Source organism: Spermophilus citellus (genome assembly GCF_964194105.1).
Source record: "Spermophilus citellus genome assembly, chromosome: 16".
Classification (NCBI taxonomy): domain Eukaryota; kingdom Metazoa; phylum Chordata; class Mammalia; order Rodentia; family Sciuridae; genus Spermophilus; species Spermophilus citellus.
The window spans coordinates 45,114,048-45,130,383 of record NC_138196.1 but is presented as its reverse complement, the minus strand read 5'-3'; the positions used below and the strand labels follow the sequence as shown (position 1 = coordinate 45,130,383).

Genomic DNA, 16,336 nt, shown 5'->3' with positions numbered 1-16,336 from the left:
CAGGGCACTCTGGTTACAATCTTACAATACATTCTATAGAATTAATAAGGGGCTGGGCTTGGTTGTGCACACCCGTGATCCCAGCAGCTCAGGAGGCTGAGACAGAAGGATCTCGAGTTCAAAGCCACTATGCAACTCAGTGAGACCCTTTCTCTAAAGAAAACACTAAAAAGAGCTGGGGAAGTGACTCAGTGGTTTCAGCACCCTTGGGTTCAATCCCCAGTACCATAAATGAATGAATGAATGAATGAATAAATAAGGCACCTAAATTTCAATATGTACTTCTGCACTGATTGCACTCCTCTGTGAGTCTCCTTTTTGCACTTCAAAACAGAGCTGAAAAGTTAGTCAAACTTCTCTAGGCAGCAAGCTGCTCTTCTATAGCTGCCTCCTGCAATACTTCATTATTCTTTTGTCATAATTTTCTTTTATACAATACTTAGAATTATTATTTAAAAAGGATAAAAACAACACAATAAGAAAAAAACACTACTGATAAAAAAGAAAAATCTTACTGAGATTAAATATGAATTTCTAACCAATGACACCAAAAAACTTCATCTCTTTTCCCTTAGGTTTTTACAACAAAACTTTGTATATAGCAACTGCATCTAATGATCTGACTTACCAAATTAGAAGGAGGAAACCAAAAGGCAGAAACATTCTGTACAGATAAATACAAACTAACCATCTGGTATTTACTTTTTTTGCACTAACAGATAAAATATACATGTAAAATTTTTAAAACGTGCTAAGTTAAAAAATACCTGTAGACTTTCTCAAGTGAAATTAAAATAAGAAATTACCATAAAATGGCGTTTTTTAAACATTTATTGATAATATTAATAAGTCCATGGTTTTAAAAGAATTTTTTCTTTCTCTTTATATATCTATTATATCTCTAAAATAAAAATACACAGGAGAAATAAAGCAAATAATTACCGCTGGCATATAGAAAACTGGGACTTTTAATTCTTTTCTGTATTCCTGCTAAATATATACATTGAACACTTCATACTGCTTGTGAAATGTCTTTGCATCCTAAATCTCAGCTTGATGTCAATGATCTGTGAAATGAAACTTTGGCGAATTCCTGCCACACAATGGAATAGTAGTCTCAACACAGCTTTTCATTGCTAGGTATTCCTGATATGTTTTAATAGACTTGCTACTTTGGATAAAGTATAGTCCATGGACTGAAACAAATTAGGGAACATGAAAAAATGAAACAATAAAAAACATAAATAAGAGTTTAAAACAATTTAACCTCAACAAATACTTGGTGTTTCTTACCATTTGTTTTAACATAAATCAATTTACCTGCAACAAATACTCGGTATTTCTTACCATTTGTTTTAGCACAAATGTATTTTCATAGACAAACTTTTAAAAAAAATAAAGGCTAAATAAGGCTATGCCTTTATTATTTAATAAAGAGGAAAACTGACATGTTCATATATATTTCATTTTCTCACTTAAGGCTCCTCTTATACACAAAAAAACACTAACTTTTACCATATTAAAGTTGGAGTCTAGAAATACAGTACTGTTTAAACAAGATTACAAAATATGAGAAATGTATATTCAAATGTAGATATTTCCAATTCCAATCTACGGGAAAACTAAAGCAAAAAAATACTCATCATCACAGTTTTTTTCTCTTTTTTTAGAGAACACTCCAATGTATATTGGGAAAATTACTTTATGTACTTATTTATCATGTTCAGTAAATTTAACACTGGCATAAAACCTTTTACTAATATTTCATACACATTCGATTTTTGTCAGTTTATCCAATAGTATCCTCTGCGACTTTATATTTTAAAGCTTTTTTAAAATATACCTTTTTTAAAATTTATATTTATGTGGTGCTGAGGATTTAACCCAGTGCCTGGCATGTGCTAAGCGAGCGCTCTACTGCTGAGCCACAGCCCTAGCCCCTGTGACTTTATTTTTATTTTAAATTTCTATTATAGAATCTAGTCCAGAATAACATATTCCATTAAGTTGTCATGTGTCTTTAGCCTCCTCTACCGTGGAACAATTCTCTCTCTCTTTTTTTTTCTCTTAAATCAATGCCTTTTAATTACACAGAACAATGGATTTCATTAGTATATGCAAATATACTATGAAATATAATACAAATATTAGTATATGCAAATATCATATCTACTCCCCTAACTGTGATCCTCCTAATGCCCTTCTCTTCTCCCTGTTATTTCATGTTGACTTTTTCTTTCCCTTAGATTCCAAATGAGGGAACACATGCCATTTCGTTCTGAATATTACTCTATTGTGCATATTCTGACAGGCACCTAGGGTGAGTCCATGACTTGGCTATTTTGAATTATACAGTTATCTCTATAGAGTATTCTGACTTTAATTCTTTTGGGCAGATACCCAGTAGTAGAATAGCTAGATAATATGGTAGTTCTAGTTATTTTTGGAACCACCATGTTGATTTACATAGTGACTATACTAATTTACATTCACACCATGCACAGGGGTTTCTTTTCCCCTTTATTCTCACCAGTCTTATTATTTTGTATATTCTTGATGATAGCAAGAATCTCAAAATAGTTTTGTATTTTCCTGATAGCTAAAGAAATCAAGTATTTTTTCCATATATTTAAAGGTCATTTGTACTTTTTTCTTTTGAGAGTGTCTGTTCAGTTCATTTGCTCAATTATTGATAGGATTATTACTTTTTTTGGTGTTCCTTATGGTCTTGCTAATTTCCTGAGGCTGATCCTAAATTTGTGATCCTCCTGCTTCAGCCTCCTGAGTTGCTGGGATTAGAGGCATTAGCCACTACACTCAGTTAGCTATTAAAGTCATATTCAGAAAGCTGTTGTCTTGCTTATGTCTTTAAGGATTTTTCCTGTTTTCTTTGAGCAGTTTCAAAGTTCTGGGACTTACATTTTAGGTGTTTGATCCATTTGGAGTTGTTTTTGTGAGAGGGATCTAGTTTCAATTCCCTATATACAGCTGACTTTTTGCCAGTGTATGTTTTTGGTACCTCTGTTAAGAATAATATACCTATAGCCATATGAGGTTTATTTCTATGCTCCCTATTCCATTGGAATAAACTTCTGTTTTAAGTACTGTTTGAAATCAGGTATTATGATGCCTCTAGCCTCAGTCCTTTTGATCAGGATTGTTTTGGCTGGCTATTCATTGTCTCCTTTGCTTTCATATGAATTTTAGGTTTGTTCTTTTTAGTTTCATCATGGAAGTTTCTCAATTTTGATATCCTATGTGCACAGGTAATTCAAACAAGGCATCAGCTGTAGATATACCTAATTCTCTGTGTGCATCCAAGTATGGAAATTAAGATGGGAAAAATTAAAATTTTGAGAAATTACACAGAGGAAAAAGATGATAATGTTTTCTAGATGAATTTCAGAAACACAACATTTAGCTTCCAGAGGATAAACTGGACATTTAGAATCTCCTCAAACTTCATTTCTAAAGTTCAGTCTTAAAACAGTATTTTTTCATTATCCTGTAAAGTACATGATTAGAAGGGTTCAATAAATCCTCCTCTGGAAAAACTTAAACATTTCAAATACTTCAGTAATACTGCGATTGGGCTAGGGTTGTGGCTCAGTGGTAGAGCACTTGCCTAGCATGTGTGAGGCACTGGGTTCATTTCTCAGCACTGCATATAAACAAATAAATAAAAGTCCATCAACAACTAAAAAAATTTTTAAAAAAGTAACACTGTGATCGATAGTTCAGGCTACATTTCTTACAAATATATGGAATATTCTTCTGGTCATCTATACCTTGTTAGGTGCTAAAGAAAAAAAAAACAACAAATATGTATTTATGCATACTATCTGCAACCTAGTAAAATTATGAATGAAAAAGATGAAAGAAAAAAAGGAAATTAAACAAAATAGTGTTTTATGAGTACTAAATGTTTTATGTGTGCTATTTCACTTAATGCATACAGAACATAGAAGATAACTGCTTATTTTTTATGCTATTTATGTCACAGGGATCCTGCAGTGAAAACCACATAAACAAACTAAATATCTAGCCAGTAGTAGTCAAGGCAGAATAAAAGCAATACTTTTGATTCAAGTCAGTTGAAAAAAGAAGAAGAAAAAAGAAAATTAGTTTGTTAATGATTCAGCATAACAATAAAATTACACTGTAATAGGAAATTAGCAAAGGAATTAGAAAGCTAATCATAAAGTTTAAAATTTAATATCTTTTAAAAGTCTTGATATTTACTGCCAGAAATAAAATCAACTTGACAGTATGCAGCTTTGTTTTGCCCTTTTCAATTCATCAGTTGTATTAAAGGATACTCAGTACCAGAATAATGTGTGACTCCGCCACGAATTGAGCCTGGCTGCTCCCATGAATGTAGCTCTATGAAACAAGAAAAAGAAACAAAATTAACAATCTGGGAAAAAGACATAATTACTTTAGAGTTTCATGTCATGAAGATAAACAATATAAACACCCACTAATGAAGTCCTTGTTTATAATTCTTTTGAATAAAAATAATTCTTAGTTAACTTGAAATAGATGAAAATGTTGGTTGATGATATTACTAAAAACCTTAGACAGAAATTTAACAAAGAGTAAACTTATATATAAATGTAAAGTTGTTAAAAGATTTATCACAAACACAGACACAAATTTACTTGATGACATAAGATTACAAGTTATAGTAAATAAAATTGCTGATTTTTCATCATTCAAATAAGTTTCAAAAATTGTCAAATTACTCTTTTCCAGTTTACTAAAGGTTTCACAATAAGGAGTTAGCTTCATAAAATGCACATATTTCAAGATAGCATTTCATTTTTTCAAAGTAAAATTATTGAAACTGAATTTTTCCTATTTCAAAATACATAATTTAGTTCTACACTTAGGAAGAATTTTACATATATGTATTTAATACCACTTAATTACAGAAAATCTGACACACACAAATCTCAATTTAGAATTTTTTGCTTTTAAACTAATTCCCCAAATATTTCTGCCATTAAATTTTTCCAATGATAATTAGTTGCTTTAATTATAGTTTTAAACAAAATTATTTTAAAACAAAAGTCCTTTTCTAGGTTTTTAACTTATAAAACATTACTGGAGAAAAATAGAACACCTTACAACATAAATCAATATCCTCAAGTTTTACATCACTTGCACTGCCTCACTGTGTCATTTCAACATTTCTTTTACTCAATATTTTCCTTCATTTTATTTATAACAATAACTGACTGGAACTAACTGTGTTTTAATGAGAAGAGTATTTAAACTGGAGTCAGAAAATTATTCTTCCAGCACTTAACCCTGGACAAGACAACAAATCACTCATAAATTTTGTATTCTTTCATCAATTAAATCAAGAACTGAGATGATTCCTGTGGTCTTTCGAAGGAAAAAGTCTGAGTTTTGTCATCAAAGCTATCTAATTATTTTTATGTAAAATCTATTGTTTGTTTATTGATTGATACCATCCTTCGTTTTCATTTTTAATTTTTCCAACAATAAATCAGTTTCCTCCTTTGTAGATGTGTTCAGATATTTTTAAGCACAGTTTTAGGCAAAATGGCTTAGAGCCATTTCTGATTCACTCATGTAACTTCTAAAGAATCCTATCATACATATTTCTTCTTCTGACTCTATCCATTTAGATTTTCCAAGTGATGACCAATGTAACTTAAAAAAGACAAACTAGCTGCTAACTAACCATGTAAGATTTTTAATATTACTAATGGAAGACAACAATAAAATTATTAAGAAAAACAAACATGCAACAAAAGAAATACAAACACTATAAATTATACTTGATATCAAGTATGATTAGAAGCTCAGAGTTTAAGAACTAAGACTAAGGTTTTATTCTTGGAATAACTATAATAGCAAGGATAATGAATAGACCCATAAGTATAAATAATAATAGCAGCTACCATTTATGGAGCACTCATTTTGTCTAAGAACTTTTCATGAAATATCTAATTTAATTCTAGTTACCATATAGGGTAGGTAATTTGATCACATCAATTTTAGAGATAAGTTAACAAAGGTTTAAGAGAGTCAAGAAGGTTCCCCTGATTTTCACATATAGTATATGTAAGCTCTGGGGTGGAACTTAGGTCTCTGTGACTCATAATCTCTGCTCATATTTACTATATTATTTTATTATTTGCTAAATATTTCATTAGACACTTCACATATGTTCTCATCGTATCTACTATGTTTTAAAATAGTTATTACCTGTTTCAACAAGGAAATAGATTAGAAGAAATACAACTCCTTGCAAACAATGGTACAACTAATAATTAGTGAAGTTTGGCCTGAAACCTGGGTCTGTCTACACAGGTCATACCCTTTTAGCCCTTTGAAAACCAAGAACACAACAAACATGAAGAAGAATAATATTAAAGCTTTCCTGGCATTCAGATAATAAAATGTTGACAAATAAAGGAGTTAAAATTATTTATATAATTAAAATATCTAGATTTAATAGTACAGGATAATATGCTTACATTTTTATTAAAACTGCAAGATACTTCACTTATCTTAGAATTAAAAATTTAGAGAAGAACTGAGACTTTTTTAAGTGAATTGTTTCACACTTTCTTGTTTTAAGAAAGAAGATATTCTCTGATCATGCTTTTGTCAAGGTTATCAATGGATTTCCCCATTGCCTAATTCTATAGCCATTTCTCAATTTTATTTGACATACTCTATCTGAAAAGTTGGTCACATCTGACTACTTCCTCCTTTTTGTTCATATCTTCACATGTCTTCAATGGATACCGCTCTTGCTTCTCCCACTTCACTGGCTCCTCTTCCTCAGTCCCTGTGGCTATTCCCTTCCTAATTCTCTGGAGTCTCAGAATTCCACTTAAGGCTTTTCTCTATAATCACTCTTCCCTCATATTCTCACCCAATCTCATGGCTGTAATTTATCAAGTCTATATGGATGATTTTCACATTTATATCCAGGGTGACATACACCCATTTTTATTTGTTAGTTTCATGGTCTTTACCTTGAAGTCTAAACAATAAAATGGCCACATAAACTTTGGTCTGTCTTCATATCTATCCCAGAACGGGTTCTCTCTGCTATTTCAGGAAACATCAATATGATTTTTCCAGTTGTTTAGGTCAAAACCTTGGAATTATCCTTGTCTCCCATCTTTTCCCTTTCTTCTTTCCTCCCTCCCCATAATCCAATCATTCAGAAAATAGTGTTGCCCCCACTTTCACAATTCATTCCAAATTCAACACTTCTTGCCATTTCTAGGAAAAAGTGTCAAAGAAGCCTATGGAATAAAGCCCAAACTATCATCATCTCTTGCTTCAACTATTGCAAAGCCTTCTTTGTTATTCTGTTTCTACCCTATATTTTGTCTTCCAAATTAGCAGTTTAAAAGAAAGCAAATTCTATAATTACTTTGCTCAAAACCCTTGAATGCTTTTTTTCACATGTGAGAATACCACTTTATCATGTAATGCACAATAAAGCAGAACTTACAAACTTTTTTTCCAATTGAAAAGATTAGCTAGGTTAAAAAAAAATCATACTTGGTCCTCAGAGGCTTATCTCACTAAGGATTTGTTATTTCACCAAAACTCATCTATTACTCTTGTAGCTTATTTCTTTTATGTATAAGACTGTAGCAAGGAGCAGCTTTGGAGAATCCTCAATTTGCCATTTACTACATGTGTCACCTAGCACAAATAATTTAACCTCAATTATCTCATCTTTTTTATTTTTTGATTGATTTTATTTTTTAATTATCTCATCTTTAAAAAGATAAGAGAATATTTCTCAAAGTACTAAAAATTAAATAAGATGTCTTATCATGTTATTAGTATAGTACCTGGCACTCCCTATAGTAAATAATCAAAAGTAATTAAGCATGTAACACTTAAATAAACTCCATTTTCTAAACATTGGATAAGCAAGCTCAAATACATTTGGAAATACATTGTCACAGATGAATTGTGTACTAAGTTGAAATTTTTAAAAGATGATATTCATAAACAAGTACTAATACTTGACTTTCGTTCATCTTTTTTTGATTTGAGGTTTTTTATTCTTTTAAAAATGTTTTTAATTTATTATAAATGACAACAGAATGCATTACAATCCATATTACACATATAGAGCACAATTTTTCATATCTCCGTATGCACAGTAGAGTCACATCTTTCTTGTCTTCTTACATGTACTTAGGGTAATGATGACCATTGCATTCCACCATCTTTCCTACCCCTATGCCCCTCCCTTCCCTTTTCCCCTTTACCCTATCTAGAGTTCATTTAATCTCCCCCCCCCCCACTGGCCTCCCACCATATTATAGATCAGCATCCTTAAATCAGAGAAACCATTCAGCATTTGATGTTTTGGGATTGGCTAATTTCACTTAGTATTATATTCTCCAGCTTCATACATTTACTTGCAAATGCCATGATTTTATTCTCTTTTAATGCTGAATAATATTCCATTGTGTATGTATACCACGTTTCCTTTATCCATTCATCTACTGATGGGCATCTAGGTTGGCTCCACAGTTTAGCTATTGTGAATTGTGTGTGTGGCTGTGTCCCTGTAGTATGCTGTTTTTAAGTCATTTGGGAACCACCATTTGACCCAGCTATCCCACTCCTTGGTCTATACCCAAAGGACTCATTCATCTTTTTTAGTCTTCAAAATCTCATGAAGACCAGATATCCCAAGACTCTCGGATTTAATAAACCAGAATTCATTTGATAATCTTTACTGAGTAATTAGTATGTATCAGGCACCAATTTAGGCAATGGGCATCCAGCACTTAGAGAAAAGAAAAATAACAACAACTATGTTTTCAAGGAGCTTACACACTCAAACTACTGTTGTACAGTAAAATGCAGCAAAGACACTGTGAATACTAAAAGTCATGAAAGCAACCATAAGAGCAGTAAAGACAAATAAGCATTTTAGATGTCTTCCTTACCATGCATCATTGTCGTTTATGAGGACACCTAAAGCAATCGTCTAATTCACATAGGATTAAACTAAGCTCTATAATTTTAAAATAGTTTAAAAAATTTGTATTTAACAAATTCATGTTCCTTCAAAGTTATTTGAAAAAGGAATATTGAGGAATGAATTCCTTTATAGTTAAAGCAAAACATTCATTTACATTCTTTTCCTGTCTTTTACTAAATCTTATGAATGAGGAAATATCAGTGGCTATTAGTGACTTACTCAAGAAAATATATTTAATTTGTATTTTCAATGGCAATTGCAGATCAAATAAATAGTTAAGAAAATGTCAGCAGTCTTTGACATTTGATAGACATAAATTTTTTCATAGAGACAAATATTCTAACAGAACATGTATAACAATGTTCTTTACTTGTCCAGCCTATTGAATATTTCACAACATACATGAGCCAAAATAAAATTTAAAAATGGCTCCTAAATCATTTTATAAGACTGCTAACTTAAAAGCCTAATTTTACTTACAATGAAAATTAAATAAAGTTTTACACAGCATGACATGAAAGTATATGTATAGATAATAATATTTTCTCAACTTCAAGTAACATATTTGAAAATAAAAACAGTATATTTTGTTTAATATAGTGTTTCTAATACCTCATACCTCGTAGTAGCAGTGCTAAGAATGAATCAAGATGAAAAAAAATTAAACTAACTATACCATATATCAATAGATGAAAGGAATTTCACTCCACTTAATTCATTCCTAAATTCTTGGGAAGATGTTATCTGTCAACATGTTTTGCTTTTCTGATAATATCTGAAAATTGTGCTTTTAGTAAATATTCATTAATTTACCTTAAACACTTATTGTTGTGAAAATAATAATGCCATTGTGATTAAATAGTTTGTTGTCAGAATAGGGAGCAACTGTAATGAAATGAATTTACCAGTTTTGGGTTTTAGTGTTGATAACAACCATTCAATTTGAGAAACTAGTTATTTACTTGGTCAGTTCAATAATTTGAATTAGAGTTTCTAATCTCTAATCAGACAGGGATACTGATTAAATGAAGGAAACAGAATAGCATAGTGGTTTGATAAGTGGATTTTAATCAAAATACCTGATACTAAAAACCAGAAAATATCAAGGAATGAAAATCACAGGCTGGTATCCTTGATGAGTAGGGATGCAAAAATCCTCTATAAAATATTGGTAAACTGCATTCAAAAATACATTAAGAAAACTATATACCATGATCAATTGGGTTTCATCTCAGAGATGCAAGGTTGGTTCAACATGTACAAATCAAAAATGTATTCACTACATAGATATAATGAATGACAAAAACCCTATGATTTTCTCAATGGCTATAGAAAAAGCCTTCAACAAAATACAGGACCCATTCATATTTAAAATGCTGGAAAAATTAGAGATAGAAGGAACTTACCAACATTATAAAGGCTATACATATGACAAATCCAAGGACAGCATCATACTAAACAGAGAAAAAATGAAAACATTTCCTCAAAAATCAGGAGTAAGAAAAGAATGTCCATTCTCACCATTCCTATTTCAACATGGTTCTTGAAACTCTAGCCAGAGCAATCAAGCAAGAGAAGGAAATTATAGGGAAACAAAAAGGAAAAGAAGAAGTCAAATTATATTTGCTTGCTGATGACATCATTGTATACCTAGGTGATCCCAAAACACTTTGACAGATTTCTACACCAGAAACAATTTCAGTAAAGGAGCAGGATACAAGATCTCATATGTAATAGCTTTCCTAGACATCAATAATGAATCTACTGAGAAATGAAGAAAACTGTCCTGTTCCCAATAACCTCAAAAATTTATGAAAAAAGAAAGAAAAAAATCAAACTGGGGAATAAATCCTACCAAGTAGGAGAAAGACCTCTAACAATGAAAACTATTGAAGAAAGAAACTGAAGAAAGCCTTAGAAGATGGAAATAACTTCCCATGGTTTTGGACAGGCAGAATATCATAAATATAGCCATATTACCAAAAGCATTATAAAGAATCAGTGAAATAACCATCAAAATATCAATTACACTATTCACAGAAGCAGAAAAAAAGTTCTAAAATTCATTTGGAAGAACAAAAGACCTAAAATACCCAAAGCAATTGTGAGCAAGAAGAGTTATGCTGAAGTCATTATAATATAGGACCACAAATTATACTACAGAGCTATGTAACACAAACAGCATGGTACTGCCATCAAAACAGACATGAAGACCAATAGAATAGAAGACACAAAAATAAGCCCACGTAGATAACAGATAGTTATCCCATATTTGACAAAGGTGTCAAAAACATGTTGGAAAAAAACCCCAGCCTTTTAACCAAATGGTACTAGGGAGACTGGATATTCATATGTGTAAGAATGAAACTAGATTCCTGTCTTTCACCCTGCATAAAAGTCAACTCAAAGTGGATCAAAACCTAGGAATTAGACCACAAACTTTGCAACTGCTAGACGAATAGACGGTGAACAAGTTGTGGCAAGCCCCAATTCTTTACTAAGACCCCCTAATACTCAAGAACTAAAATGAAGAAATCAATAAGAGGGATGACACCATATTAAAAAGCTTCTTTACAGGAAAGAAAACAAAAGCATGAAGACAGAGCCCACAGAATGGGAGAAAATCTTTGCCAGCTACTTCTCTGACAGCGGATTAATATCCAGGTATATAAAGAACTCAAAAAAAAAATTACACCAAAACCCCAAATAACCCAATCAATAAATGGGTAAAAGACATTTCTGAAAAGAACAAATGCAAATAGCCAACAAATACATTAAAAAATTGTCAACATCTCTAGCAACCGGAAGAGTGCAAATCAAAAACTATATTGAGATTTCATCTCACTCCAGTCAGAATGTCTATTATAAAGAATACAAATACTAGTAAATGCAGGCAAGGATAATAAGAAAAAAGATACACTCATACACTGTTGTTGGAACTTTGAATTAGCATAATGCTTTGGAAAGCAGTACAGAGAATTCTCAAAAGACTAGCAATGGAACTACAATAAGACATACCTATCCAATTTCTATCCTATAGGGATACAGGCACATATACATTTATAGCAATGAAATTCATAATAGCCAAGTTATGGAACAAGCCTATGTACTCCAAAACAGATGAATGGATAAAGAAAATGTGATACATATATACACATACACATATATACATATAGGGATATATGTGTGTATATATATGTGTGTGTATGTGTGTATGTATGTGTGTGTGTATATATATATATATATATATATACACATACATATACACATCTATACACACACATACATACACACACACACACACACACACACACACAATGGAGTTTTACTCAGCCATAAAAAAGAATGAAGTTATAGCAGAAATAAGCCAGTCTAGGAAAGTGAAGGGATGAATATTTTCTCTCATACATGCAAGCTAGAGCAAAATAAGGGGGGGTAGAAAAGACAGGGCGAGGGACCCATGAATATAGAAGGGGGATCAGTTTAGTATAGGGACAGGGTAGAGAGGGAAGAAGGAGGGACAGAGAAAGGAGAAACTATGAAATTAAACTGAAAAAAATATGCTACACATATATGAATATACCACAGTGAATTTCACCTTTATTTATATCTATAAAACACTAATTAAAAAGAAGACAAGAACACAGAAGAAGGGGAATAGGGGTAAGAATGAGGAAAGTGAAAAAGCAAACACTGGGGCTGAAATGGAACAAATTATATTGCATGCATATAGATTATGTCAAAAAGAACCCAAGTATTATGTGTAACTATAATGCACTAATAGGCCATTTAAAAATACCTTAAGTGGTATTCTTGTCTTATGTCTGCAATAAGTGAAACCTTCAAAAAATTATTCTAGGATTCAAACTGTTAAGCTGCTTGATAGAAATAAAAAACATATGAAAAGTGAATCATATAACAAACTCAAAACCTTTGCATTGGCCTAAAACACAGTAAGCAGTCATAAATGTAATTAAAACTATAGAACACTAAAGAAAGAAATTGAAGACCTTAGAAGATGGAAAGTTCTCCCATGCTCGGGGATAGACATACTAAATATTGTCAATGGCCATACTATCCAAGGTGCTATACAGATTCAATGCAATTCCAATTAAAATCCCAACATGATTCCTCATAGAAATAGAAAAGCAATCACGAAACTCATTTGGAAAAATTAGATACCCAAAATAGCCAAAGTAATCCTTAGCAAGAAGAGTGAAGCAGGAGGCATTACAATACCAGACCTTCAACTATACTACAAAGCTATAGTAACATAAATGGCATAGTATTGACACCAAAATAGCATGTAGATCAATCGTACTGAATGAAGATACAGAGATAACCCCACATAAATACAGTTCTATCATACTATCAAAGACACAAAATATAACATTGGTGAAAAGATAATCTTTTTAACAAATGGTGCTAGGAAAGCTGGAAATCCATATATAGAAGAATGAAATTTAACCACTCTCACTATGCACAAAACTCAACTCAAATTGGATCAATGACCTACGTATTATACCAGAAACCCTGCACCTACTAGAAAAAAATGTAGGCCCAACACTTGAACAAGTCAGCTTAGAAACCAACTTCCTCAACAAGACTCCTAAAGTGCAAGAAGTGAAATAAAATTCATAAATGGGATGGCATCAAATTAAAAAGCTTCTTCACAGCTCAAAAAACAATCAAGAGCATGAAGAAACAGTCTACTGAAAGGGAAAAAAAATCTTTGCTACACCTCAGATAAGTGTTAATTTCCAGGATATTTAAAGAATGCAGAAAACTTAATAGCAAAAATTAAATTGAAGAAAAAATGGGCAAAGGAACTAAACAAACACTTCTCAAAAGAAGAAATACCTAAACAAATATATGAAAAATAATCAACATCTTAAGCAATTAGAGAAATGCAAATTAAAAATACAATGGGATTTCACCTCACTCCAGATAGTATGAAAATTATCAAGAATACAAGTAACAAAAAGTTGATGAGGATGTGGGGGGAAAGGTACACTCAAAAATTGCTGGAGGGACTGAAAAATGAAATTAAATTGAAAAATTTATGCTACAAACATATATGAATATACCACAGTGAATTCCACCTTTATATATATATCTATAAAGCACTAATTAAAAAATAAATAAATAAATAAATAAACAACACAGAAGAAGGGGAATAGGGGGAGAAATGAGGAAAGGGGAAAAGGCTGAATGAGGTGCAGGGTTTCTGGCATAATACCTAGGTCACTCATCTAATTGAGTTAAGTTTTGTGCATAGTGAGAGGGGTTAAATTTCATTCTACTATATATGGATTTCCAGTTTTCCTAGCACCATTTGTTAAAAAGGTTATCGTTTCTAGAAAGCAGTATGGAGTTTCCTCAAAAAATTAGGAATGGAACTACCATTTGACTCAGTTATCCCACTCCTCAGTATATATTCAAAGTATTTAAAATCAGCATACTACAATGACACAGCCACATCAATGTTTATAGCAGCACAATTCACAATAGTTAAGCTATGGAGTCAATTTTATTAGTATACATACACAATGCAGTATTACTCAGCCACAAAGAAGAATGACTTTATGACATTCTACCAGTAAATGGATGGATCTGGAGACTATCATATGAGTTTAAAAAATTTATTCTATCTTAATCATAGAACTCATAGATGGTAAAATCAATATCCATTAGTTAATACAAAATCAATCAATCTATCTATCTATTTAGATATATATCTCAGAAAACAGCTCTTCTGAAGACAAAGTACATATGTAGAGCTCAAATTAACTGCTATTTCTCCCTAATTCATTGATAAAATACACTTTGGCATCTATTTGCTTTGGCACAAGTTACTTAACAACAAAGAATAAAAAATATACTTAAACCAAACCCAGGGGATGTAATTTTTTAATTCTGGTCATTTAAAAAAAATGTAATTATTTAAAAAAGAACTGTTTGTAACATCAAGAAAATGCACATGAAAGAAACTAAAATTTAATATTCTTGGGTATTACTCAAATGACAGTTTGTTTCATTTCAAGGTCAAATCCACAAAACACACTTGGTATCTTCTTTAATGTTAAAATATGACTATAAAAAGAACCAATAGCTTTTATCAGAAACACTACTTTGATTATCTTTCACACTATCTACATGAATTCTTTGTGTCCAATCTTTTCATGTAGTTTTATTCAATCAGTATAAAATAATTTGTAAATTCTTTCTTTTCATTTCTTTTACCCCTCCTTGAAAACATCATAAAAAATACTAGCGTTTATCCCTTCAGCGTGTTTTAGTCACTGTTTCACTACCTGCCAATATGAGGGTAGTATATTCTTGAAACCTAAGAAAATCCTCTAAGTAATAATATCTCAGTTATGTAATATATGATTTTGTATCTTTGCAAATATAGAAATTATTCCAATAGCAAGTGAAAAAAAAGAAAAGAATTTCAAGGGTTCCTTGCCTTACTGCTTTCAAATAAACTTAAAGGTCTTTGAAATTCATCTTTGATGTTTAAGATTTTCCAGTAAAAACACCCTAGCTTCCTTGCTCAAAGGACTACACAAAATGAAAGTACTACTTTTCTGAGTACTACAGAATCAACTGTGTTTATCAAGTATCTTAATCTGCTTGGATAGCCCAAACAAGATACCAGTACTGTGTGTCTTAAAGAGTGTAAATTTAGCTGGGCATGGTGGCACACCTGTAATGCCAGTAACTAAAGCGGCTGAGGTCAGAGGATTGCAAGTTTGAGGCCAGCCTCAACAACTTAGTAAATCTCTCGGCTAAGTGGCAAGAAGGTATCTCAAATTAAAAAAACGGAAAGCAATGGGGATGTAGTTTCCGGGTTCAATGGTAGAAGGAGAGAAGAAAGAAAAAAAAGGAGAAAGAAAAGATGGGAAAGAAGGAAGGAAGGAAGGAAGGAAGGAAGGAAGGAGAGGAAGAAAAAAAGGAAGTGAGGATAGTAATTTTCTTCCTCACAGTTCTGGAGACTGAAAAGTCCAAGGTCAAGGTTTCCCCAGGACTGGAGTCTGGTGAGGGCTCCCATTGGGCTGAAGATAGATAGTCACCTTCTCAATATGTGCTCAGTGGCGTTTTCTTTGTAAACACAGGAGTGCGGGTAGGAGGATGCTCTGCTTATAAAGTCACCAATCCTTTCCAACAAAAGCCTTTTCCATATGATTTATTTAATTCCATTTCCTAAAGACCCTATCTCCAACAAAATCATGTTGGGCATTAATCTTCAACATATGAATTTGGGGGCAAATCACAGGTTAATTCTAAGTAAATATGATAAAATTTTCATATATCATCTAGTAGAAA

The 16,336-nt window shown here is 31.8% G+C and overlaps 1 protein-coding gene across 3 annotated transcripts in view; it reads right to left on the bottom strand.

Annotated features, from left to right (window-relative positions):
* Positions 1–16,336, bottom strand: part of TUSC3 (tumor suppressor candidate 3) — a 217,148-nt gene that overhangs the window by 38,008 nt on the left and 162,804 nt on the right. For all 3 annotated transcript variants that reach the window (XM_081269285.1, XM_081269286.1, XM_081269284.1), the window contains one exon: positions 4,320–4,383. In XM_081269285.1, coding sequence (XP_081125411.1) covers positions 4,320–4,383 — 64 coding nt within the window. The remainder of the gene's footprint in view (positions 1–4,319; positions 4,384–16,336) is intronic.